Source organism: Lithobates pipiens, unplaced genomic scaffold (assembly GCF_037356315.1).
Source record: "Lithobates pipiens isolate NorthernLeopardFrog02 unplaced genomic scaffold, aLitPip1_a1.2 Scaffold_1, whole genome shotgun sequence".
Lineage (NCBI taxonomy): Eukaryota > Metazoa > Chordata > Amphibia > Anura > Ranidae > Lithobates > Lithobates pipiens.
In genome coordinates this window covers 53,117,952-53,145,231 of record NW_027507685.1, presented here as the reverse complement: position 1 = coordinate 53,145,231, position 27,280 = coordinate 53,117,952, and the positions used below count along the sequence as shown (strand labels likewise).

Genomic DNA, 27,280 nt, shown 5'->3' with positions numbered 1-27,280 from the left:
GTGTGTACGCGACCTCAGTCTTTCAGTGGATGACATACTCCTACTATACGATGTATTCTGTGGCAGCAGATGGATGTCAACCAGGCCAAGCAATTAGTCAAACCTGAAATAAAAAATGAAAAAATAAGGCAAGTTACTATATTGAAAATAAGAAATATCAACCAATGGTAGGTAGACACACACACACACACACACACACACACACACACACACACACACACACACACATTACCGCTTAGCCAGCCATATGCAAATATGCGGCCTCAGATTTAGGGGGTTCCGGCGGGGGGGGAGGCATGCAGTTCACCTATCACCCCAGTAACATTCACTAGAGTGGATAGTCAACATAGGTGGATAAAAAGTGATTCTGCTAAATAGCAACTTTCGCCATTTTATTCTCTAGGGACAATGCTACAAAATATATATCAAATCCATGGGGCTCATGAGGACTGTCAAGCAAAAAATCCATAGTAAAAATCTAATAAATAAAAAATAGGCTATTTTTTATATACACATACAGTATACATACTTGCCTTGCAATCGACATCTGGGTATAATTGATAAACTTGTCCTCAAAACATGCAAATTCTCATACATGGACCAGAACTGCCCTCTGGTCTATTGGCAATGATTGGATGCATTCAGTAGCGACGTCTTCTTCTTCTAATCCTTTGCTTCCTTTCTTCCTCTTGCTCTTCCATCAATACTGCCAAACCAGCTGCTATGGCAGCTGACATTAAGTAACGTACAGAGAGCATGTTGGACACAGAGCAACAGGGAACAAGGAAGGAAACAGGAACAAGAATGCTGTCACAAGAGCTGACAAGCTCTGATTGGACACTTGTAAAGTTCCCTGTCCCAGAGGTGACTTCCAGTGGTGTTGTAAGTTACCCAAGTCGCTCTGAAGTCGCACAGTGATTCATACTCAAGTCGTGTCCAAGTTGTCTCCCAAAGTTGTGTTGGAAATTTTTTTTTTTTTTCACATTTTATTTACATACTGCCACCAATGCAGTAAAATGTAATCCAATCAGTGGTGTGGTGGTGATCTGAGATACAGGCTGGGTACAGTATGTTAGAAAAATGTATAATTTTTTTTATCCAATATTTTACATATTTTTTTCCTGTTGGATTTTTTACATACTCTCAGAGAAGTTCAGTGTCACCATAGTGACACCGTACTATTCTGGGGCTGGAGGTGGGATGTGATCAGGGATTATTTTCTTTTTACACTATTATTGGTATAATTATTGGTATAACAGTGATGTTCACTGTTCTAAACAATGCACTGGGTTGTAGCTGCTTTTAAATGACTGGAACATACAGTATATGGACTTTTGCTGGTCTTTGCTGACCTATTGCTGCATGATCAATCTTGTGGTTTCTTTCTTTAAACCTGCCACACAGGCAATATGCATACAGTATAGCTGGAATCACCAGTATTTCTGCTTTTTTTATTGAGTTCATTTACTGTCAGTGACTCATTGTACCGCCATCAGAGGCATTCAGTAGAAAGGTGGTAATGACAACCTACACATTTATCTAAGAAGTAAGGTATTCTTTTAGAAGTGTAGCAAAGTCACAGGGCCCCTGAGGCCTAATGGTGACCTCCAGAGTTAGGGAGAGCTGACATCCTTCGGTGTAGAGTGGGTTACAAGGCATGGTGGGTGTATTGCAAGATGAAATGGTGTGTGCCAGACACTTCTAGAATGGAAAAAGATTTATTGTCTTTTGAACAGAATTGGGGGAAAGAGGGTTAGGGTCAGGATACCCTTAGGCAGATGCAATGATAATTAGCAGACTCAGAGACGTCTATAGAAAGACAGCTATACAGGTGAAGGCCTCCAGTCGGACAACACTTCTGTATAGGTAGGACCGCTGTCTCCCCTTTGGCAATAGTTTTGTAGTAGTTACTAACAGTAGTATATTCAACTAATGACAACACAAACAGTTCTCTGTTTATTCCACAATCACTCACTGTGGATCTTCTCACAATTAACTCCCAGTCTTTCACTAGACTTCAGATCCAATAGCCACTGGATCTCCCAAACTCTCACCGTTAGCACTCAGTATCTTCCTCAAGCGTCACCCCCACTTCCCTGCTGGGTCCCTGGCTTGGCACTCACAGATACTCTTCAAGTGTCACCCCTGCTGACCCGCTAGGTCCCTGACTTGGCACTCACTAATGCTCCGCAAGCGTCACCTCTGCTGTTCCACAGGGTCCTGTAGTGGCGACAGCTTCCCCTTCCACCTCCGACCACAGCTGGTTCCCTGTCCGGTGCTATCAATCAAATCTAGTGAGCCAAGAAACCTGAAAAGTTGACCGCAAGTTGTAGAGGAATAAAATATAGCTTTATTGTAAATTGAAATCCATATGGATAACATCAATACAGACACAGTAGAGATTGACATGTTTCACAAATCAAATTTGCTTAATCATAATCTAAAAAAAAAACACTAACCATAGCACTAAAATAGCATATACTCAGCTGAACTTGGAAGGTGCTCGATTATGCTGAGTAACCCTTTTCTGACATTTCTGCAGACAAAAAGGACGGAAACCACAGAACACACACAATACATGTATTAAAACAATATACAAATACATTAAAATATATATCGATATAGAAAAAAAACTCTTTACATTAAAAAAAAAATTATATATGCAAAGTAACTTTCATTATTTCTTATATCTGCCACTGGTAAATGAGCCAATAATTAGAAGAACAAATTCCTATGATACTACATCTAAGTTACTATTTTAAATTAGCTCTTAAACCAAAGGCAAACATTTTCATCACACCTTTATCAAGTGCCAAAGAGCATAATGAAGGCTGTGAGTGAATACCCATTCAAAATGAATAACACACATGGACATAGTACATTTATTATTATTCTTTATAATAATAATTTGATCAATCAAATATATAAATAGCCTATTGGGATACACTACACCAAAAAAACTTTAGCCCAAAACAAGTGGATTCTTGATGTATAGGGATGGCTGCAATGTGCAAGCCGGAAAGGGAGCACAACAAAGAGTATTCTGACACATCAACTTTTGTAGCCTGAAAGAAGTTACATATCAACCCTTTGCTAGTTAAACTTCTGTTCATAACATCACTGTTCCTCCTTGTAACATGGACAGCTCCTCTCACTGAAGTAGCACTGGAGCCATGTCAAATCATTACAAATCTCACTAAAGTAGTGTTTGAAGTCGGGCTTTAACCACTTCAGCCCCGGAAGGATTTACTCCCTTCCTGACCAGAGTACTTTTTCCAATTCGGTACTGCATCGCTTTAACTGACAATTGCACGGTCGTGCGACGTGGCTCCCAAACAAAAATTGACGCCCTTTTTTTCCCACAAATAGAGCTTTCTTTTGGTGGTATTTGATCACCTCTGTGGTTTTTATTTTTTTGCGCTATAAACAAAAAAAGAGCGACAATTTTGAAAAAAATAAATATCCCCCAAAAATATATAAAAATCGTTTTTCCTCAGTTTAGGCCAATACGTATTCTACATATTTTTGGTTTAAAAAAAATAAATAATTTTTTTTTGCAATAAGCGTTTATTGATTGGTTTGTGCAAAAGTTATAGCATCTACAAACTAGGGGATAGTTTTATGGCATTTTTTATGAATCTTTCTTTTTTTTTACTAGTAATGATGGCGATCAGCATTTTTTTATTGTGACTGATATTATTGCGGACACATCGGACAATTTTGACAGATTTTTGGGACCATTGGCATTAATACAGCGATCAATGCTATAAAATTGCATTGATTGCTGTAAAAATGTCACTGGCAGTGAATGGGGTTAACCACGGGAGGGGTTAAGTGTTTCCTAGGGGAGTGTTTCTAACTGTATGGGGGATGGGCTAGCAGTGACACGACACTGATCGCTGCTCCCGATGACCGGGAGCAGACGATCAGTGTCCTGTCACTAGGCAGAACGGGGGAAGATGCTGTTTACATCGGCATCTCCTCGTTCTTCAGCTCCCGGCGGCGATCAAGTCCACGGGTCCCGCAGGCACGGTCACAGAGCTCACGGCAGGCTGGCGGGCACGGTGGGAAATTCAAAGTAACGTATGGGTACATTACTTTGCCCAGCTGTGCCATTCTGCTGGCGTATACTGTATGTGTTGACGGCGGTTGGCAAGTGGTTAAGTCGCACTATTTAAATCGTACCCGGTGTGACCGCAGGCTTCTACTCAGTTGCTACTCCTATTGCAAGACATCGCTCGTTTATCAAGTTAACTTTTATTTAAAAAAATGCTCATCTTGTAAAACTCTCACAGACCAAGTTACTCACAATCCAAGGTTTTACTGTATGTTTTATTTTATTTTATTTTTTTATATAAAAATAACAAACACAAGGGTTTACAGCACAAGGGGCATTATCTACCTTCAGTGTGTCTACCAGTTCTGTAGAAATCTTCCGTCCTCCATAGTTGCAGGGGTTCCTAGAACTGAGGAGCTGTCTCATGCTGTCATCAAGAGTGCCCAACTATGCCTGGCCTTTTCACCTCGTCCTTTATTCATAGAAGATGCACTACAGCTTCTATGAATACCTGCCCATTCTCAATTCATAGATTATGGTAGCAGGGGCGGGGCATTGGAAGAGGACGATTTCTGCTAAACTAGGACACATCAACACAAGGGATATAACTTCCAGCCAGTAGAATGTGCCCCGTGCACTCTATGGCAGTGGGGTTGAGGCGAGGCATGAATGGAGGAGTTCTATTAACAGAAGAGGAAGTATTAGAGGGGTTATTAGAACTACTGAAGCAGTCACAGGCTATCTGACTATGCTCTCCACCCCCCCCAACCCCTCCTCCTCCATTCATGGAAGCTGAACTATAGCTTCTATGAAATAAATTTGACCTATTAATGGAGGGGAGGACCTTTCATTCACCTGTACTCTATTCATAGATCGCTTTCCATTCATAGAAGCTGTAGTACGGCTTCCATGAATGAGGAACTGGGTGGAAAGACCAGACATAGTTGGACACTCTTGATGAGTGATCGTTTGAGGATGAAGATCTCTACTAAAAATCTTTATAAGCACAAAGGAACCCATCACACTAAAGGTAAGGGATATCCATAATGCTTATTTTCTTCATGTAAGCTTACACTTTAAAGATGAATTTTAGCACATTTTTGTTAGGTGCAGGGTGTGCTAATCACCCATGTGACTGTAGTCCAATGGTGTGTATCCCATTACCTGCCAGCACACGCTTCTGGTAGAAATCCTGCCTGCACTACCTCCTTCATAGATGTTGCCCTGAGTGTCTGTCTGCTAGTGCTGTGAGAGCTACCTGCAGCCACTGCTGCTGAGAAAAGTTGTGCTGCTTGCCCAGCTTCTTCTGCCCCCGCGGCCATTGACAGAACTTTTTATTACTACACTTCCACAATGCTTTGCCTACTGTGAATAGACAGGGGAACAGTTGATTGACATAATCTCTGTCATTCCTTCACAGAATGCAGTGCATTCTGGGAGTGTAGTAATACAAATTCTGTGAATGGCAGAGAGGGCAGAAAGATGTGGGCAAATCTTTTTCCAATAGTAGTGCCTGTAGTTATTCTTCAGAGTGCCGGGAGACAGCTACTCAGAAAATGATCTAGCTGCTGTGAGGAGGCCGTGTGTATGCAGGTCATTTTTAAGGGTTGCTCCTCCTCCTAGTGAATAGATTGCGTAGCAAACCCTATATAATGTGGGAGGAGATGGCTTTTAGGGGGGTTCTGGGAAGGTGACTGGCTATGAATGGTCAGGATCCACCCAGAAGCCTGGACGCCAGAAGTGATCCGCCGAGAGCCTGAGCCAGCCGCTCCCGCAGCTTATTACCCCAATGAGAACTGGAGGGGCAGAGCAGAGAGCTGACTAAAGACTAGAAAAACAAAAATCAAATATGATACTAACACATACACACCCTGAAGAGTTAAACTACATATATTTATTAGCTATAAAAAGCAGAAATACACAAAAAAGGCACCACCAACAATATCCTATAATCCCTTATAAAAATCCCACAAAGAGAATTCCTAAGGCAAGGAATTATTCTAAAGTGGTCAACCAATTCCCTAAAAACAATAAACCTATATAAAAGATGGTACAAAGCATTCCTCCTCTCCATAGAGAAAGGGGTTTACTAATACCGAGGGTGACTCCCTCCCTCAATATAAGGTACTTCCTATCTACCTAAGGCGAGATCTGGCCTGGATAATTCCTGAGGACAACAGTGTGATTCCATAACTACAGAAATAGTTCACGCTATTCCCTTCTGAAATGATACAGACACTAGAAAGGGAAAATAGGAAATATATGTAACATTTCCACAGTCAATCTGTCAGTCAGTCAGGGACATCACATTGTCATTGAAAAAAAAACATGTTAGAATAATAATTCTTCCCAACTTAAAAAAAAGGGGGAAAAAAAATAAGGGAAATAAAAAAATTGTATTATACATATGCAATGCTAAATGCTCTCCTCATAGTTGTCCTCCGATATTCCAGAAGAAGGGGGAGGAAAAAAAAAAAGGGTGTTATTGTCGGTTGTTTATTTCTGGTAATCACATATGACTGGGTAAATGGAATCAGACACTGGGTAAGTTATGTGGATCATCGGGACCTTCGTTACCATACTCATAGTTTCATAGTTTCATAGTTAGTAAGGTTGAATAAAGACACCAGTCCATCCAGTTCAACCTGAGTGAGTGTCTACAATTATCCCTATACATTGCACACTCACGTTGGCACCTACCCTCAAGGAGCCCACAATCCAAGATCCCCATTCATATACTAGGGCCAATTTTTGGACAGAGGCCAATTAACCTACCTGCAGGTGTATTATACTGATGGAAACAATCTCACAGATACCATCCTAATAACTGTATGCAAAGGTTCCTACAACGGCAGGTATATCCCCTAAGCAATTAGTGTCAGTAGAGAAAATGTCTCTGTTACTTACTGGATGTTGATCCCACAGATTTTTCTCTGATATGGGATAAGTTTCAGATTTTCCATTTATGTATGGTAACCATAGATGTCCAGTTGCCGATTTATCAATCTGTGATTGTAGTAGCGGTTCCCCACCGATAGCATCACGGCCTCGGTGTCTGTTTCTCACTTGGTAATCCTAGAAGTCCTCTTTCGTAATCGTTTGTGTTGTCCATTTCAGATAAATCATCAGGTTTCCAGTGCAGTTTCTCATGCCAATTTAAATGTTATTAGCTAGAGGAGGGTAATCAAAGAAAACGGGGGGTGCCTATCACAGCATAAAAACTAATAGCTTACATGTTACATTCCTTAAGTATTGGAACTTCATCAGCGGTTAGGGATTTGTCAGTCGTCACTTGTTTTAAGTACAGGGCCACAAACCACCTCTAATTATGTGAGATTAAAAACAGATGCTACCCACCTGTTAAAAACCAATAATGCTGTGATATTCAAAGTGTTCAACCTTTTTTTAAAAAAAAAAAACACATTCCCATCATCGTGTGCTGCCCTACACATGGTATTTCATGGATCATTTTCAACAGTGCCGGGACAAGGTCATCCAGCGCCCAGGTTAAAGATGCCAAACTGCGCCCCCCCCTTTCCCTTAGGGTTAGGCTCAGGGTGCCCCCTACCCCTGCAATATACCATTGCGCCAGGGGCAGCTGTCCCTCCTGCCCACCCCTTGTCCTGGCCCTGATTTTAAAGTCCTATAATACCTCCAGTTACTCTGGTAAATAGACTTACTTCTACATAAAGCTTGTCCTATGTATTACACCCATAGTCGTGTTCCAGATATTAAGTATAAATCCGACAGATAAATATATCTGTCAGTACTTCTCGCAAGAGTTGTTCATGCTAATCCACAACACGGGTATTTAATCCATTCCATCCAATAGTGTATACACTATTTGATCTGTATTATATCATGGCCGATCATGATAGATCAATATGTATATGAAGGTTGTCAGTGAGTCTTTGGTGTTTGAATGGAATGGATTAAATACTCGTGTTGTGGATTAGCATGAACAACTCTTGCGAGAAGTACTGACAGATATATTTATCTGTTGGATTTATACTTAATATCTGGAACACGACTATGGGTGTAATATATAGGACAAGCTTTATGTAGAAGTAAGTCTATTTACCAGAGTAAGTGGAGGTATTATAGGACTTGAAAATGATCCATGAAATACTATGAGTGATGGAGAGGAGATTGATATGTGTATGTTGGCCACTAATGTGTCTCAGATATTTTATGAAACGAATCAGACACCTGCTTTGCGGATGCGGTTGGATTGGCTGCTATATGAGAACAAATAAATATAATTATCTGCTGATTCCATACTCAATACCTGGGACATAATTGTGGGTACCATATGCAGGAGCAATATTATCCCTCTCCTTTAATTCAAATTGAATAGACAGCTAAAATGGTTTATATATTTTGCTGTATTCCTTTCCCTTTTGGGTTGATGGTAAAATATTGTTAAGGGGGCACATAGACTAGATATATGTCTGTTCACTTGAGTAAATAAAAGCAGCATTGGATTATATAAAATAAAAATTCGGAAAAATGTCACGATCAATTGAGATGTGATCGGCATATGTATGCTGAACACTGATGCCTCCTCGACATGTGACGGGACTGTTTGTCATTTCTTATATATGGGAAATGACTATAGCTGCACATGTGATGATGCTATATGATTTGCTCAGACTGAAGAGACGGGTATTAAAATGCTATGATTATTAGCTCTGTTTATTCTTCCGTATTCAGCCTGTTTGCTGATTACTATTCCTTATTGATTGATGTGATTTCTATCCACTAAAATAGCAGGGTTTTACCCCTAATTGAAGATAGAATGGGACCCTGGGGAAATGGGAGATTAACCAATTCAATGCGAGCAGACAATATTTTAGTTTTTTTATGGTTCACTATATATGTTAATGCTATCCATCTTGGAGAGAGATATGCTTTTTGGTTGATGGATATTGATGTATGTGGAAGATCTTTGTGAACTTTGCTGTATATATGTGTAGGGCAGCACACGATGATGGGAATGTTTTTTAAAAGGTTGAACACTTTGATTATCACAGTATTATTGGTTTTTAACAGGTGGGTAGCATCTGTTTTTAATCTCACATAATTAGAGGTGGTTTGTGGCCCCGTATTTAAAACAAGTGACGACTGACAAATCCCTAAGCTCTGATGAAGTTCCAATACTTAAGGAATGAAACATGTAAGCTATTAGCTTTTATGCTGGGATAGGCACCCCCTGTTTTCTTTGATTACCCTCCTCTAGCTAATAACATTTAAATTGGCTTGAGAAACTGCACTAGAAACCTGATGATTTATCTGAAATGGACAACACAAACGATTACGAAAGAGGACTTATAGGATTACCAAGTGAGAAACAGACACCGAGGCCATGATTCTATCGGTGGGGAGCCGCTACTACAATCACAGATTGACAAATCGGCAACTGGAGATCTATGGTTACCATACATAGATGGACAATCTGAAACTTATCCCGTATCGGAGAAAAATCTGTGGGATCAACATCCAATAAGTAACCAAGAGACATTTTCTCTATTGACACTAATTGCTTAGGGGATATACCTGCAGTTGTAGGAACCTTTGCATACAGTTATTAGGATGGTATCTGTGAAATTGTTTCCATCAGTATAATACACCTGACGAGTATGCCAACGAAGGTCCCAATGATCCACATAAGTTACCCAGTGTCTGATTCCATTTACCCAGTCATATGTGATTACCAGAAATAAACAACCGACAATTACACCCCCTTTTTTTTTTCATTCCCCCCCCCCCCCCCCCCTTCTTCTGGAATATCAGAGGACACCTATGAGAACATTTAGCATTGCATATGTATAATACTTTTTTTTTTTTTCCCTTATTTTTTTTCCCACTTTTTTAAGTTTGGAAGAATTATTATTCTAACATGTTTTTTCAATGACAATGTGATGTCCCTGACTGATTGACAGACTGACTGGAAATGTTACATATATTTCCTGTTTTCCCGTTCTAGTGGCTGTATCATTTCAGAAGGGAATAGTGTGAACTATTTCTGTAGTTATGGAATCACACTGTTGTTCTCAGGAATTATCCAGGCCAGATGTCTCCTTAGGTCGCTAGGGGTATTTATAGGTGTAGATAGGAGGTGCCTTATATTGGGGGAGGTAGGGAGTCACCCACTGTATTAGTAAACCCCTCAATATGGAGAGGAGGAATGCTTTCTATCATCTATTATATAGGTTTATTTGTTTTGGGGAATTGGTTGACCACGGAAGAATAATTCGCTGCCATAGGGATTCTTTTTGTGGGGTTTTTATAAGGGATTATAGGATATTGTTGGTGGTGCCTTTTTGTATTTCTGCTTTTTATAGCTAATAAATATATGTAGTTTAACTCTTCAGGGTGTGTGTGTGTGTGTGTTAGTATCATATTTGTTTTTCTACTCTTTAGTCAGTATTTTGATGATTACACCCCCAGCAATTTAGTCGGTGAGTACTACTTTTGTTATTAGAGGCAGGATTCCCTAGTTGCTCATATTTTGTATACAGAGCAGAGAGCTGACAGTCGCAGAGGGGGAGAACTGAGTGATCAGCAGTGTATAATCGATCAGTTCTCACTGCAGAGCCGGCGATCCAATGCGGCATCCACCTAGGTGAGTATAATGGTTATTTTCTCCACAGCCCATATTTTTTAAGGCATAGTTGCTAACATTGTCCAAAAAACTTATAGGGACACTTTTTTTGTCTGTAGGCGGAGTCTTCTTATAATTGGGGGAGGGAGTGAAAAATGCGGCGATGGTTTAAACTAAATATTGGGTGTGGTTTAAAGGGGCATGGCTCAAAGGGTGCGTGGTTAGAGTCTGAGCGAGGGATGGAGGGAGAAAAAAGGAGGAGAGAGGGAGAAAGAAAGAGATGGAGGGACAGCAGGCCTAGATCCTACACCACAATAGAAATGTGTATTCCAGAAAGTTTAACCACTTAAGCCCCGGAAGGTTTTACCCCCCCCGACCAGAGCACTTTTAGCGATTCGGCGCTGCGTCGCTTTAACGGACACTTGCACGGTTGTACGACCTGGCTCCCAAACACAATTGACGTCCTTTTATTTTTTATTTTTCACACAAATAGAGCTTTCTTTTAGTGGTATTTAGTAAAAAGTGTACTAAAGCACTGATATGAACAAATAAATAAGTGACAAATACTAGAAGATGAACAAATAATATAGCTGCAATTATTGTGTATGTGAACTGATATCACACAAAAAATGTTGTTTATATTTAAAATGTATAAAGCGCTAATATTAACCTCCCAATATAACACGGTGTAACCTCCTAATGGTTAATCAGTGAATCATGCAAAATAAGCAAATGGAGCCTATTATAAATAACATAACACCCTTCACCATAACAAAATCCTAAAACTAAATATCAATGTGATGATAAATTATTAAACACAATAAAAAATTAGATATAATAATGTGGTGAACCACAGTGCGCAAATATCTCAATAGGACAGCATATTGCTGTGAAGAAATGTAACGTCTTTAGTGATTGATGAGTTTAGAAAGGTTTCAATGAGTAACCCCAATGATAGAAATGGCTTGCTCATATATTCAGCTGCTTTTTAGCATGAACACTGAAGAAATAAGTTGTTTGGATGCTCTTTAGCATGGACTGGCTTCTGGCTTTCAAAGAACTTCCGCAGTATGAAACAACAAAAGAAAAAGACCATTGCGCAGATAGTATATTAAATATTCCCTATAAACTAAGGGTAAACTTCACTCACACTTTCCGGTCGGGAGGAGCCAGTGACGAGAAGTGCTGTGTGTGCACTGATGGTGTGTGAGGAGATCCCAGCTGTTAGCTGTATGCAACTGACCTTACCATATACAATTCATTCTGCTGGAAAGTGTGAGTGAAGATTACCCTTAGTTTGTAGGGAATATTCAATATACTATCTGCGCAATGGTCCTTTTCTTTTGTTTCATACTGCAGAAGTTCTTTGCAAGCCAGAAGCCAGTCCATGCTAAAGAGCATCCAAACAGCAGATTTCTTCAGTGTTCATGCTAAAGAGCAGCTGAGTATATGAGCAAGGCTTTTCTATTATTGGGGTCACTTATTGAAAACTGTCTAAACTCATCAATCACTAAAGACGTTACATTTCTTCACAGCGATATGCCGTCCTATTGAGATTGTTGCGCACTGTGGTTCATCACCTCACATTATTATATCTATTTTTTCTTTCTTTTTTATTGTGTTTAATTATTTATAATCACATTGTTAGTTTTAGGATTTTGTTATGGTGAAGGATGTTATGTTATTTATAATAGGCTCAATTTTCTTATTTTGCCCATGATTCACTGATTAACCATTAGGAGGTTACACTGTGTTATATTGGGAGGTTAATTTTAGCGCTTTATACATTCTAAATATAAACAACATTTGTTGGTGGTATTTGATCACCTTTGCGCTATAAACAAAAAAATAGCATCGATTTTGAAAAAAAAAAAAAAACACTTCAGACAAGTTTGACACATTTTTAGGACCATTTGCATTAATACAGCAATCAATGCTAAAATATTGCATTGATTGCTGTAAAAATGTCACAGCTGTAGGGGTTAAGTGTGTCCTAGGGAGTGATTCTAACTGTGGGGGCTGTTTGTGACATTGTCACTGATTATGCTCCCGATTTACAGGGAGCGCTGATCAGTGACGGTGTCTTTAGGCAGAATGGGGAGATGCTTGTTTACATTAGCATCTCCCCATTCTCGTTCACCATGAGACAATCGCGGGTATGCCCGCAGACATTGGGTCCGCGGGACTCGCGAGCATGGCCACAGAGTTCACGGTGTGCACCTGCAAGCCACCTTTTAAAGAGCCATGTACAAGTATGTTAATCTGCCTGTAACGTGCCCTTCTGCCGCAGTATATCTGCGTGAGGCGGTCGGGAATCGGTTAACAAGCAGCAGATAAAGATACTCCAAACACCTGGTGTTAGCGCTTCAATCATCATGACACCATGATTGATATGTTGTCAGGATGGTTGAAACACATTATTTCTAATATTACATTGTAATCTAAAATGAAATTGTTCAACTCACCATAATGCAAAATCAGTGGAAGCCCTGAGTGTGTCACTTGCCACTGACACCTGCCATCAGGTGCCTCCAGTAGAGTCCCTCCTTACATCAGGTGCCCCCAGTAGAGTCCCTCCTTACATCAGGTGCCCCCAGTAGAGTCCCTCCTTACATCAGGTGCCCCCAGTAGAGTCCCTCCTTACATCAGGTGCCCCCAGTAGAGTCCCTCCTTACATCAGGTGCCCCCAGTAGAGTCCCTTGGCTCTGCCTCTTGTCAGATAATTATGCATGAGTTGATCTCTGCCGCCATTAGAGAAGACCTGCTCTCGTGGGGAGCTGGCTTACACTTGTGATGGGGAAGAGGGCAGTAAAACATCAATTGGTCAACGTTTTTACCACCCCCTCAACTGCTCCGCCTTTTTTTGCAGAGGCAACAAACCAGGGGCGTATACACACTGCTGCTATGATGCTTTGCTTCACGGCCACAGCAGGAATTATATGTATTGATGAGGCCACACTGCAAGCGTAATTGCTCATGTTGTGGCGTTGTTCATTACAACGTCTCCTCATCGCCTGTCTGTTGCTCTCTGAAGAGCAAACTGAATGTAGATTGCTCTTCAAACAGTAAATCGGGTGTAAAGGCGCCCTCAGATTTACCAAAACTATCTACTTTGAGAACAAACCTAAGCAACCTAGTCAGTTTAGGGGCAGGCTCTTGTATTATATAGTGGATAGAAAAGAGATTGTATAATGTGTGTGATATGATGATATCGGTGTATGTGACGATATCATCACACACACACTGATCTCATCATACACTGATATCAGTGTATGTGATGTGGTGATATCAGTGTATGTGATGATATCAGTGTATGGTGATATCAGTGGATGTGATGTGATGCTATCAGTGTGTATGTAATACCAGTGTATGTGATGTGGTGATATCATCACACACACTATCACCATATTGCATACACTGATATCATCACATCCACTGATATCAGTGGATGTGATGATATCAGTGTATGCGGTGATATCAGTGTATGTGAGGTGATGATATCAGTATGTGATGTGATGATATCCCTGTATGTGATATCAGTGTGTGTGATGTGGTGATATCAGTGGATGTGATGCTATCAGTGTGTATGTAATACCAGTGGATGTGATGTGGTGATATCATCGCATACACTGAGATCATCACATCCACTGATATCAGTGTGTGTGATGTGATATCAGTGTGTGTGATACCAGTGTATGTGATGTGATGATATCAGTGTATGTGATACCAGTGGCTGTGATGTGATGATACCAGTGTATGTGATATCAGTGTATGTGATATCAGTGTATGTGATACCAGTGTATGTGATGATATCAGTGTATGTGATACCAGTGTATGTGATACCAGTGTATGTGATACCAGTGTATGTGATGATATCAGTGTATGTGATATCAGTGTATGTGATGATATCAGTGTATGTGATGATATCAGTGTATGTGATGATATCAGTGTATGTGATACCAGTGTATGTGATACCAGTGTATGTGATACCAGTGTATGTGATACCAGTGTATGTGATGATATCAGTGTATGTGATGATATCAGTGTATGTGATGATATCAGTGTATGTGATACCAGTGTATGTGATGATATCAGTGTATGTGATGATATCAGTGTATGTGATATCAGTGTATGTGATGATATCAGTGTATGTGATACCAGTGTATGTGATGATATCAGTGTATGTGATACCAGTGTATGTGATGATATCAGTGTATGTGATGATATCAGTGTATGTGATACCAGTGTATGTGATGATATCAGTGTATGTGATACCAGTGTGTGTGATACCAGTGTATGTGATGATACCAGTGTATGTGATGATATCAGTGTATGTGATGATATCAGTGTATGTGATGATATCAGTGTGTGTTCTCAGCAGTGACAGGTCATTGACAGCTCCGCAGACACAGGAGGTGAGTATAACGCATATGTGTGGGCGGGGTGTGTGGGGAGTGGGCGGGGCGGGGGCGTGGAGCTGTCAGTAGGGCGTCAGGTCACACAGGGAGTGACAGAGTTCTGGGAAAAGCTGATCTACCTACAGCGAGTGTCACCGATCCGGAGCGGACTGCTGGAAGCCCACAATCACTACGATCCGGGATTATCGGGGTCACCCAGTGCCAGTGGAAGGAATATGGGGAGTGATCGCTGCTGTGCAATCATCCTGATTCTATGGGTGTCCATACATTTCCTGCTGGGATCCTTGGCTAAGAAGCAGGGTGAGTGTTCCAGGAAACACAACAATACTTTTTCATACATCACTCCTTCCGACACTTCTTGATTGATTTTCTCACAATATGTGACAGATTTCTGATTGGATGGAAAACCTGCAGTTTGGTGTTTATAAGTTGCTGTACCATATTTCTGCTACCAGTGTCTTAGGGTCACCGCACACATGACTGTACAATCAATTTTAGATTTTCCAAAACCATGTCATGTAAAGTCCAACTGATTTGTATTTAATCAGGCAGACCCTTGCACTACACCGTTGTTAGTGAAGCTAAAGGAGATTGTACAATCAGGTTGCACAGTGTATGGAGAGCATGTTCTCACATGGGGCTGTCAAATGGGCTTACCTTGGGGAATGTACTGACTTAAGGATCCTTCAGATGGGTGCTGAGACCATCCCCTGTGCTGCTTTTTGCTATATGTGGGCACCCATAGAATTGGATAGATGCACAGCGGCTGTACAGGCGGTCACATGTGGATAGGACTGGGTGCAGGCATTTACACGCAGACACTGTACACTGACTTGTGTCCACTTCCCTGGGCTGCCTACAAATAGCAAAATGCAGATAAGCACCCACCTGAAGCAGCACTTAAAGCGATATTAAACCCAAATTATAATATATTGCTGCTTATCAATCCTTAGATGTGGTGGCTGTATTTGTTTTCTTATTTTTTAGGCTTTTTTTTCCTTCTGTTTTCACCTGTTGATCTGACCAGTAACCTACCTCCTGTATTAGAGTGTCCCGCTTTTGGATGAAAATTTAGATACACTAACAAACTGAATTGAAACCCCAGCTAATACTTTTAAAGCCTTTACAGGAATAGTTGTATTCCTTTTGGGACAAATGTTTTACAAAAATAAATAAAAACGAACAATTGTAAAAAACAACCAGTCAGTGATAAATAGTTTGCCTCAACCCTCTAACTGCAGGAGAGCTTGTTCTGCTGAAAAACAGACTTACTGGTAGGATCGCCAGTTAAAAATATAAAGGAAAGAGAGCCTAAAAAAAAGAAAGTGAATGCAGCCATCACAGCAAAGAAATCATAAGCTGAAATATAATAAATGATTGTATTTGGGTTTACTACTGTATTAAAAGGCATGGCAGAGTAAAGTATAGTGCTGTGCTGGATACAGTGTACATTTTCGATCATTTGATTGTGAAACAAATGACAGCTTTCTGTTTGCTGGTATGTAGGGGAAGGCATGTGTCTCTATGTGAAATAACACCATTGCAGGGCGTGTTGGCATTGTAAACCTCAGATGCCCCTTTCACACTTTCGCATCTGTCTGCTGATCCCCACTGAGCAGGCAGATGACTGGCCCGTGTCCACTCCGCTGATGCTGAGCAGACATGGACACAGCCTGCTGTCCTCTACAAGCTGTCAGATCGAAACGGACCGCCTGTCCATTTCCATCCGACTCTCATCGGATCCGATCTGCCAGACAGATGAGGAACAGATCCCCATTTGTTTGCTTTTAGCAGATTGGATCGGATGTCCGCGGGTGTCAACAGACGCATGTCCTTTGACATCCGCCCCTCCATAGAGAGCAATGAATGGTTCGATCAGGAAAAACTGACAGATGAACCTGATTGGTACATCCATGTGAAAGGGGCACAGAAGCTTACAGATACTGTTATTTTATTATTGCTATTATTTTTTATATGCATTTTTTATTTAATGGTTGTGCTTTAATGCATTTGAGCACTTTTTTTTTTTAACATATTTCTTCCACCAATATGCTGGGAAATGCAGCAGACTTCCCCTGAACTGACGCCTATTAGTATGCATTTATATGCTTTTAGGAAGGTGCATTGTCATTGCATCCTTATCAAAAGCCATTATAACGTACGTCAATAGAGCAAAACACAGATATGACCTGGACTTGTGTTATCATTCATTATAACACACGTCTTGGCTTCTTCATGTTATGTGTAGAGACCTGTACAGGTCTTTGAAAGGGCACACAGAAGACCAGTTTTCCATGTGCCCAATGCACTCTTAGGCTGGATTCACACTTATGCATTTTTAGTGCTTTTTGCATTTTGCAGATTTGCACTGCAGTCCATTTAACTATGGAACACGTTCTGTAGTGCAAATCTGCAAAATGCAAAAAGCACTAACATTGCATAGATGTGAATCCAGCCTTAGCCCTCATTCACACTGAACACAGATTTGAAATCGGGCAACTTCATCTGAAGCCGCACGACTTCAAAGCAGCATGTCCATGCGACTTCAGGTGTGACTTGCAAGACATCTGTGCGGCTTCATGCACACATGTTTATTGAAGTCGCACCCAAAATCGGCAAAAGCAGTGCAGCGACTAATTTTGCAAATCGCTGCAGCGCTGCAAAGTCGCAGTCTCACCAATTGGAATGGTGCCATTGCCAGTAATAGGCTGCAACTCATCCTGCAATTTGACCTGTTAAATCGCATGACAAATCAGTTCAGTGTGAACAAGAGCTAAAGGTGGTTAATACACAGTACAATCGCCTTTAATTCTACCCCTATGTAGTATAAGGTCCTGCTGACTGGATACAAAAAATAGGATTGTCTACACATTATATCGTTTTGGTAAATCTAAAGAAACTGTTTAGTCAGATTGTATAGTGTATGATCAGCCTAAAATGTTGGTCTCAAAGTTTGATGCCATATGGTCGCAGTGGATATGTGCCCGTACATGAGGACAGGCTTCTAATTGCCACATCGTGTATACGTTTTATCTCCAATTTGGTTTACATGATGACACTGCTTCAAAGTGTAATGAATAGCTTGTGTACTTTTTATTGGATATGATCGCTCCTTGCTTGTGATTGTGTTTTATATTCTTGTACTCTTTACCTCTTAACCTGCATGGCAATTTTCTCTGTTGTTTGACTCTTTATTGCAAAAAAAAAAAAAGTTTTTCCTGGTCATAAAAGTCTGATTTTAAAAAAATGCTGGTCTTTCGTATGTTGCAGTACAGTTTGAAAATCTTCAGCATGTCTGCATTTCTTCACAATGCTAGGTACATAAACACATAAACAACGTGAATAAACACAAGACCACCCACAAAGGGCAAAAGGAAGCAAAAACATGGGATATTGGGCAAAAATACATGAAAATAAAACACGCATTAACTGATGTGGCTAAAAATGGATGTAAACACACAGAAAGCTGGGCGCACACCACCCACAGAGACAAAAAAAAAACTTTTTCGTTGTAATGTAATCCGTTTTTGCTAAGATTATTAAAACAATCGCAAGCAAAAGGGGAAGGAAAAAGGAAAAGTAAGGGTCATGCGATGACCCAGTTCCATTATTATATACAAAATATTTTGACAATATATACAACATAAATATTAGATCTGCTTATATTAAGCTTAGATCTGCTTATATTAAGCTGTGACGTGGCCGCTGCAGCTTACACACGTATTTGCAAATGTGTGCAAACGAAACCCCTTTTTTATTTTTTTAAATGTGAACTGTTAGGACAATTCGGGTTGTTGCAGGCTGGCTGTTATGTGATTTTGGAATTTTTGTTTGTTTTTTGGCATGCGTTGCACTTCCATGTGCTCCTTGCTGCAATGGACAGTTATAGGTTTGGGGGGATTTCCAATTGTTTGTACTTTTTTTTTTTTTTTATATATTTATTTTTTTATATTATACAACATTTTCAAATATATATATATATATATATATATATATATATATATATATATATATATATATATATATATATATATATATATATATATATATATATATATATATATATATATATATATATATATATAAATATAAATGTACATCCATTCTTACATCAAGCAGGGTGCAGTATTATATAATGTAATATCATAAAATAATAATCTAATAACATATATTCTAATATCATATATAAATAATAATAATATATTAATAATGTAATATATTAATAATGTAATATATATGAATCTAATATATATTAATAATGTAATATATTAATAATGTAATAACATATATTAATGTAATAGCATATATTTATCTAATAGTAATAATATATATTAATAATGTAGTAACATATATTAATCTAATATCATATGTTAATAATGTAATAACATATATTAATAATCTAATATTAACTGTGTGCCTAACCAGTGTTTATGTACTGTGTGAGGTGTTTTTACTAGGGAAAGAGATTGGAGTTTGTGTATCTGCAAAGCAGGATAACAATTAAATCTATTTCACCCTGTTGAGATGGCAATCTGCCTTGTTTACATAGGAAGATCGCAATTCTATATCCCTGCATGATGATCTGCAGGTGCCAACAGACATCGAGTTCTTGGTACCCGCTGACCGGCTTCTGCTGTGCTTGAAGTCTGGCTGAAAATCTCCTATAGAAAGCTTTGCTCTGCCCTGTCCTGTTGGTAGTAGTTGCCCTGGTACCTCTCCCTCTTTTACAGCAGGCGCTAAGATTAGCATGAGGGAGAAAGTTGCGCTGTGCATGCTGTTAGGGCTCGATCACATCAGCTGTGTTGGGACAAAAAGCCTTGTTCCCTGTGAGTCTGTTTCACACTCACGCACACATAGAAACCCCTTACTGCGTGAAGAGCCATTCGTTTATCTTTTTGTACTAGCACATTGCTGTGTGCAGGCATCCTATATAAATGAATGGATGCACAGCCCTGGACTCACAGGCTCTGTTTCAAGGTGTCATGTACCCATCCCCGGGGTACCTGCCAAACTTGGTTGTGCATTATTATTATTATTCATGATAGCGCCAACAGTTTGCACAGCGCTTTACAACATGAGGGCAGACAGTAGAATTACAATACAATTAAATACTGGAGGAATCAGAGGGCCCTGCTTATTAGAGCTTACAATCTAGAAGTATAGGATGCCTGCATGCAGTTACATGCTAATACAAAAGTAAAAAAAAAAATTCTTTAGACTAAACTCGACTCTGTGACCATGTGATTGAGCCCTCAATGTGAACATTTTTCATTAACATATAGCTGTATGCAGGCATCCTATATTAGCAAATGGATACTCATTGCCTGCATGCACAGTTCAGTTTAACAGGTACCTAGGGATGGGTGTAAGGCCCCCAAAGCAGAGCCAGTGCAACCAGGCTGTGCATCCATTCACTTATAACCAAATATACCCTCATTTATCTCTGCATCTATAAGCATTGTGAAGAAATCAGTTTTCAAACTTCACAACACAGGCTTAGCTTTTTGTCTTTGAGAACAGAATTTTGGCCAGTCCTCTAGTGTAGGTAGGTATTTGTAAGCTGTTAGAAACCAACAGAAACCCAAGTTTTGTTGTGACCTTTGAGAAATAATAACTTCATATTTAGGGCTTTCATTCACACCTTAACACTTCAGCCCTGGAAGGATTCAACCCCTTAATGACCAGGCCATTTTTTTGCGATACGGCACTGCGTTGCTTTAACTGACAGTTGTGTGCTTGTGTGACGTTGTACCAAAACAAAATTGATGTCCTTTTTTTCCCACAAATAGAGCTTTCTTTTGGTGGTATTTGATCACCTCTGCGGCTTTTATTTTTTGCGATATAAATAAAAAAAGAGAGCCAATTATATATAATATAGGACTAACCCCTGAAGGAGCTGCTGGTTATTTTTGGGCTTACCGTTACCTTCCGCTTCTCCTTGTTGCACATCTAGGGGATGACCCAGTAACTTGAGACTGATAATAGATCCAGTTGAATGGATTTTATTTGCAAACTTCAACCATTGAACAGTCTTTCAACTTGGGATCAGAGGGTTGGGAAGGAATTCAGGCACTCTCAATGTCAAAGTCTATAAACGTTAAGGAACTTGCTTACTTTTACTGCATGCAGAGAATAGCCATTTGCAGCTGGATGAGCACTCAGGTTGGACAGTCCCTCTCTCACAAGGCCTAGCAGCCAACGAGGTGCTTACTCAGGAACAAAGTCTTTGTCACAGACGTTGTTACAGAACATGTAGGAAACTAAGCTGTAAAACACTTGTAGGATACCTGGATCTTTCAGCCCACTCTGTGATATCCACAAGACCGGATTCTCTTGGTTACTTCAGCCCTTCCAGGCTCTTGTTAAGAAAACCCAACTTGCACATGGTGTTCTTCTAAAGAGTCCTCCCCTGGAATGCTTGAAGTCCAATGGGTCTCTCCCGGACCGGAAACAGCACCCATCCACCACCAAATCCTCCTCTAGTTTCCATGCCTTGGGCTAGCCAGCCCCGAGGCATTAAAATCGGGTGGAACCGCACCCCAGGCCATAGCCTTCCTGGAGGCTGGTCAGGAGGACCAGGGCCATGTAATCAGCACAGCATACTGGACCGGAACCTTGAACCACGTGACGTCCGCATCTTAAATACCCTCTCCCAGAGGGCACAGTGAGAGGGCCACTCCCACTGACCTGACTCCAAAAGAGAGTTACTTAAGCGCCTGACAAGACCACAGTTCAACGCTTGCCACCAGAGACTGTGCCAAATTTATTCATCAGTTTCGGCCAATATGTACATATTTTTGTTAAAAAAACAAAAATCGCAATAAGCATATATATTGATTGGTTTGCACAATAGTTATAGTGTCTACAAAATAGGGGATAGATTTGTGGACTCTTCCCTTTTTTTTTTTTTTTTTTTTTTTTAAGTTTTACTGGTAATGGAGGAGATCTGCGATTTTTAGGGAGATTGCGACAGACAAATCTGACCCTAAGTGACACTTTTCTGGGGACCAGTGACACCAATACTGCATGCAAAAAAAAAAAAAAATGCACTGGTCAATGTATAAATGACATTGGCAGGGAAGGGGTTAACTAGGGGGCGATCAAGGGAGACCCAGGGAACTGTGTTCCCTGGGTCTGTTCTAACTGTGTGGGGGACAAGGTTACTGGAACACAGATCGCTGTTCCTGATCACTAGGAACAGCAGATCTCCATGGTGTCCCCTGTTCTGCCTCTCTGGAACGCGATCGCGGGTGGCCTAATTGAGTCTGCCGGACCTGCATGCTTCCCCTCCACACTACACAGGTACGTTGGTTTGCACAGCCGAGCTGCCTTGCTGCAGTATATCTGCGGAAGGCGATCAGTAAGTGGTTAAAGAGGAGCTCCAGTCATATTTGCGTTTATTAAAAGTCAGCAGCTACAAAATCTGTAGCTGCTGACTTTTAATAAACAGACACTCACCTGTCCCAGGATCCAGCTCTGTGCTCACCTGAGCCGAATTCCCCACCCGTCTTTGGTCCCATGTACTGGCATCTTAACTGTGGGCACCCAGCCTTGACAGCCTACAGTTTTACAGCCAAGTGACCTCTACACATGCACAAGCCACACTGCGCATTGTGAATGGTCAAGCATTCTTCTGGGACATCTGACTGCAGAGAGGGGTAGAATAGAACTGTCAAAACCAGGTACCAACCAAAAAAGTGGCATTTCCTAAAGAGAAGCAGTGGAGGAGGCCTTAAATCTGAACCGCCCCTTTTGGGTGTAACTCTGCTTTTAAAGCGCTCATCTACTCCAGTAAGAAATGCTGATTGCATGACTGCTGTGTTGCTCTGGGAGTAAACTGTAGCATTACGCCTATCCCAACATAGTATTACACTATTTTTAACTAATTTTTTATTTTTTTGTTAGAACTATATTTAAGTGGCATAAAACTCAAACTATAATTATTCTTCAAACATTCCTCCAACCCCCCCCCGGCTCCCTATCCTGTCTAACCTGTAGAAAAAAGATCTGTGTGCTGATCTATTTAATCTGCGCCAGTCCAGTCACGCGATCCTGCAGCTCTGTGTAAGGGAGAGCTCAACAACGGTTGGGAATTCCAGGAGCCTTTATATCACCCATAGGCTCCCATGGCCCAGCCATTGTTGGTGCTCCCTCCTCTCCCCTGGAGCTGACACTCACTAACACAGGGGATCGGAAGCTGCAGATTCACAAGACCAAACCTGAGAGGAATAGTAGGTGAGTACACCATCTTTTTTTATACAGGTTAGGCAGGATAAGTGGGGTGGGGGCGATGACATTTTTAACAATAGGTAGAATTAGGCTTTTGTTCCACTTTAAAATGTCACAAGTGACATTTTTTTTTTTTTTTTTTAGTTTCTATACACACTGCAGCATTGTGATGCTTTAGTTTGCATTGCAGTACAGCTGTGGCCAAAGTTTTTGGAGAATGGCACAAATATTAATTTTCAGAAAGTCTACTGCCTCTGTTTTTATGATGCTAATTTGCATATAAGCCAGAATGTTGTGAAGAGTGATCAGATGAATTGCAAAGTCCTTCGGTTGTTATTTTTAATTAAAAAAAACATGTTAGACTTGCCTGCTCTGTGTAGCGGATTTGCACAGAGCAGCCCCGATCCTCTTCTTGGGTCCCTCTTTGGTACTCCTGGCCCTTCCCTCCTATTGAGTGCCCTCAGAGCAAGCAGCTTCCTATGGGGGTACCCGAGCCGAGCCATAGCTCCCTGTCTCCATTCGGACATGGAGCCGCCACCTGGCCCCACCCTCTTCCTCTCCTCATTGGCTGACTGATTTTGATTGACAGCAGCAGGAGCCAATGGTGCCGCACTGCTCTTTCAGCCAATGAGGAGGGGAGTCCCGGGCAGCTGAGACACTCCTACAACATCGCTGGATCTAGATGGGGCTCAGGTTAGTATTAGTGGGGCTGAGAGTGGCTGCTGCACAAAGAAAGCTTTTTCTCCTAATGCATAGAATGCATTAAAGTGTTGCTAAACCCAAGACCCTGAATTCACTATATCTGGTCTTCCACAGTACACAGAACATGGCGATGCAATAGTTTTAGTAAATATAAACTGCTATATATATATATCTTTTTTAATCAGCAGTATATAGCAATCTTGTAACTTCTATCAGTGTCTGCTTAAAGCTTTTAGGAGGAGTTTTCATTTTCGCCTGTTCCTCTGTCTGGCCAGTGCTGATTGGCCCTGTGCTGATGACATGAACTCTCCCAAGAAAATAAAAACTCTCTAGCAATACACACCAAACTGAGCATGTGCAGCCTGACTCCTAATGCTCTGTTCTATCAAAAGATGGCTTGGAGTCAGTTAAAGAAGAGGAGGATCAAAGGAGACTGGATCACACAGCCTTTATACACAATGCAGAGGATTAACCCCTTAGGTTCCACAGTAAGTATAACCAGGGTTTTTTTTCTTAGAGAATAGATGCAGGTACTCCCCCCCTCCCCCTTTACATCACCGCTTTTATCCACCTTTACCCACATCCGAGCACTGTCCCTTGGTTCCACCCTCTACCCACATCCAAGCACCGTCCCTTGGTTCCACCCTCTACCCACATCCAAGCACCGTCCCTTGGTTCCACCCCCTACCCACATCCGAGCACTGCCCCTTGGTTGCACCCCCTACCCACATCCGAGCACTGTCCCTTGGTTCCACCCCTTACCCACACCTGAGCACTGTCCATTGGTTCCACCCCCTATCCACCTCCCAGTATCACCCCTTTAGGAAAATACAGAACCAAGTATTATTTTGTGGTGCTACGTAAATTGTACGGACTTTGTTAATGATAACAAGGAAAGCAGCAACAATAGACCTCCCACCAAAAACAATACTAACACCCCGCAAAATAGATCCACCCCAGCAACAAAATCTCCCAGCAGTCAGTATAAATAGACTCCTCACTCAATAGTAGGTCCTTCTCAGCAACAATAGATCCCCTCCAGAGATAACAGATGCCCCAGCAGCTAGCAATAGACCCTCCAGCACCTCCCAGCGATTACATACATTCAGTGTCAGAGGTGCCAGAAATGCTCCCCCCCCTCCCGCTGAAAAAAAGCCCTGAGTATAATAAGGTTTCTTTACTGCATATACAGACAGATTTTACTGTTGTGTGTTTAGTAACACTTTAAGATAAAAAAAAAAAAAACACCTGCCTAAAAACCCATAAAAAAAATAAAAATAAATAAAAAACATTTCCACTGCATTTTGATGAAGGCTCCAGGGCGCCCAAGAAAGTCCAGCAAGCACCAGGATCATCTCCTACAGTCAATTAAGCTGCGGGATTGGGGCACCACCAGTGCAGAGCTTGCTCAGGAATGGCAGCAGGCAGGTGTAAATTCATCTGCACGCACGGTGAGGTGAAGACTTTTGGAGGATGGCCTGGTGTCAAGAAGGGCAGCAAAGAAGCCACTTCTCTCCAGGAAAAACATCAGGGACAGACTGATAGTCTACAAAAGGTACAGGGATTGGACTGCTGAGGACTGGGGTAAAGTCATTTTCTCTGATGAATCCCCTTTCCGATTGGGGCATCTGGGAAAAAACCTTGTCCGGAGAAGAAAAGGTGAGCTCTACCATCAGTCCTGTGTCATGCCAACAGTAAAACATCCTGAGACCATTCATGTGTGGGGTTCCTTCGCAGCCAAGGGAGTGGGCTCACTCACAATTTTGCCTAAGAACATGGCCATGAATAAAGAATGGTACAAAAGCATCGTCTGAGAGCAACTTACCCCAACCATCCAACAACAGTTTGGTGAGGAACAATGCCTTTTACAGCATGGTGGAGCACCTTGCCATAAGTGAATTGAAATTTTGGGTCAATAGCTGGGAAATTTCCTACACTTTAATCCTATTGAAAACTTGTGGTCAATCCTCAAGAGGCGGGTGAACCAAAAAAGAACAGAAATTCTAACAAACTCCGAGCATTGATTATGCAAGAATTGGCTGCCATCAATCAGGATGTGGTCCAGAAGTGGATTGACGGCATGCCAGGGTGGATTGCAGAGGCCTTGAAAAAGAAGGTTCAATACTGCAAATATTGACTCTTAGCATAAACTTCATGTAATTGTCAATAAAAAACCTTTGACACTTATGCAATGCTTGTGATTATAGTTCAGTATACCGTAGTAACATCTGACAAAAAAGATCTAAAAACACTGAAGCAGCAGACTTTGTAAAAATGAATATTTCACTGCAACGCAGTGAACTGTCCTCATAGGGATATCAAATTGGTATTGGAGCTTGGAGATATTTACTAAGCACACCACCTCCTTTAAATATAACAAGAAAATATATGCCCAAAGAGCAAAGAGTGGAGTTTTTAGGTGTAAAAAAAATCAGAAATCAAATACAAAAAATGTATTACTACATAGGCGGCACAGTGGTGTAGTGGGTAGCACTCTCACCTAGCAGTAAAAAGGGTCGCTGGTTCGTATCCCAACCATGACACTACCTGCCTGGAGTTTGCATGTTCTCCCTATGCCTGCGTGGGTTTCATCCGGGTACTCCGGTTTCCTCCCACACTCCTAAGACATGCAGGTAGGTTAATTGGCTTCTGTCCAAAATGGGCCCTAGTATAAGAAGGGGGACCTTAGATCATGGGCTCCTTGAGGGCAGGGACCCAGTGTGCAACGTACAGGGATAGGGACAATTGTAGACACTCAATCAGGTTGGACTGGTGTCTTTATTCAACCTTACTAATTATGTAACTATATAAACAGTGTAAAACTACTTATACAATTAGGGCAAAAAACAGCACAGTGGTCACAATACAAAAGATTGGTTGTCTCTACATGTTTTACCACAAACATGGCTTCTTCTAGAGCTTTTGTAGGACCTTTTTATTTTAAAACATTACCACCTTTCAGAATGGTCATGTTTCCGGGTAATCCTCCAAAGACCCACCAAGATATCAAATGGGGAATGTCTGTGCCACAAAGGTGAGGGAAGAATAATTGCCCTACAGTCAAACCTGTTATCCGAAGACATTTGGCAAGTTGATCGATCAATGTTCAAATCCTTTTCTATATGCAAACTTCCATCTAGTGATGGCAAATTTCAAGGTACTTGTGCCATCTGAGCACTGGCTTTGGCCACTCACCCTGTTATCAGTGAGGCTTAATACATGTTTAAAAGGGTTAATCCCTTGGGATAGATCAATCCAGGTTTTGATCAT

At 41.0% G+C, this 27,280-nt stretch overlaps 1 protein-coding gene across 1 annotated transcript in view; it reads left to right on the top strand.

The window, feature by feature from the left end:
• The first annotated feature begins 15,142 nt into the window (after window positions 1-15,142).
• LOC143999605 (interleukin-13 receptor subunit alpha-1-like) overlaps window positions 15,143-27,280 on the top strand; it is a 174,714-nt gene continuing 162,576 nt past the window's right edge. Inside the window, exon 1 of the mRNA XM_077493984.1 lies at window positions 15,143-15,379. Within this exon, the coding sequence (XP_077350110.1) occupies window positions 15,295-15,379 (85 nt within the window). The 5' untranslated portion in view covers window positions 15,143-15,294. The remainder of the gene's footprint in view (window positions 15,380-27,280) is intronic.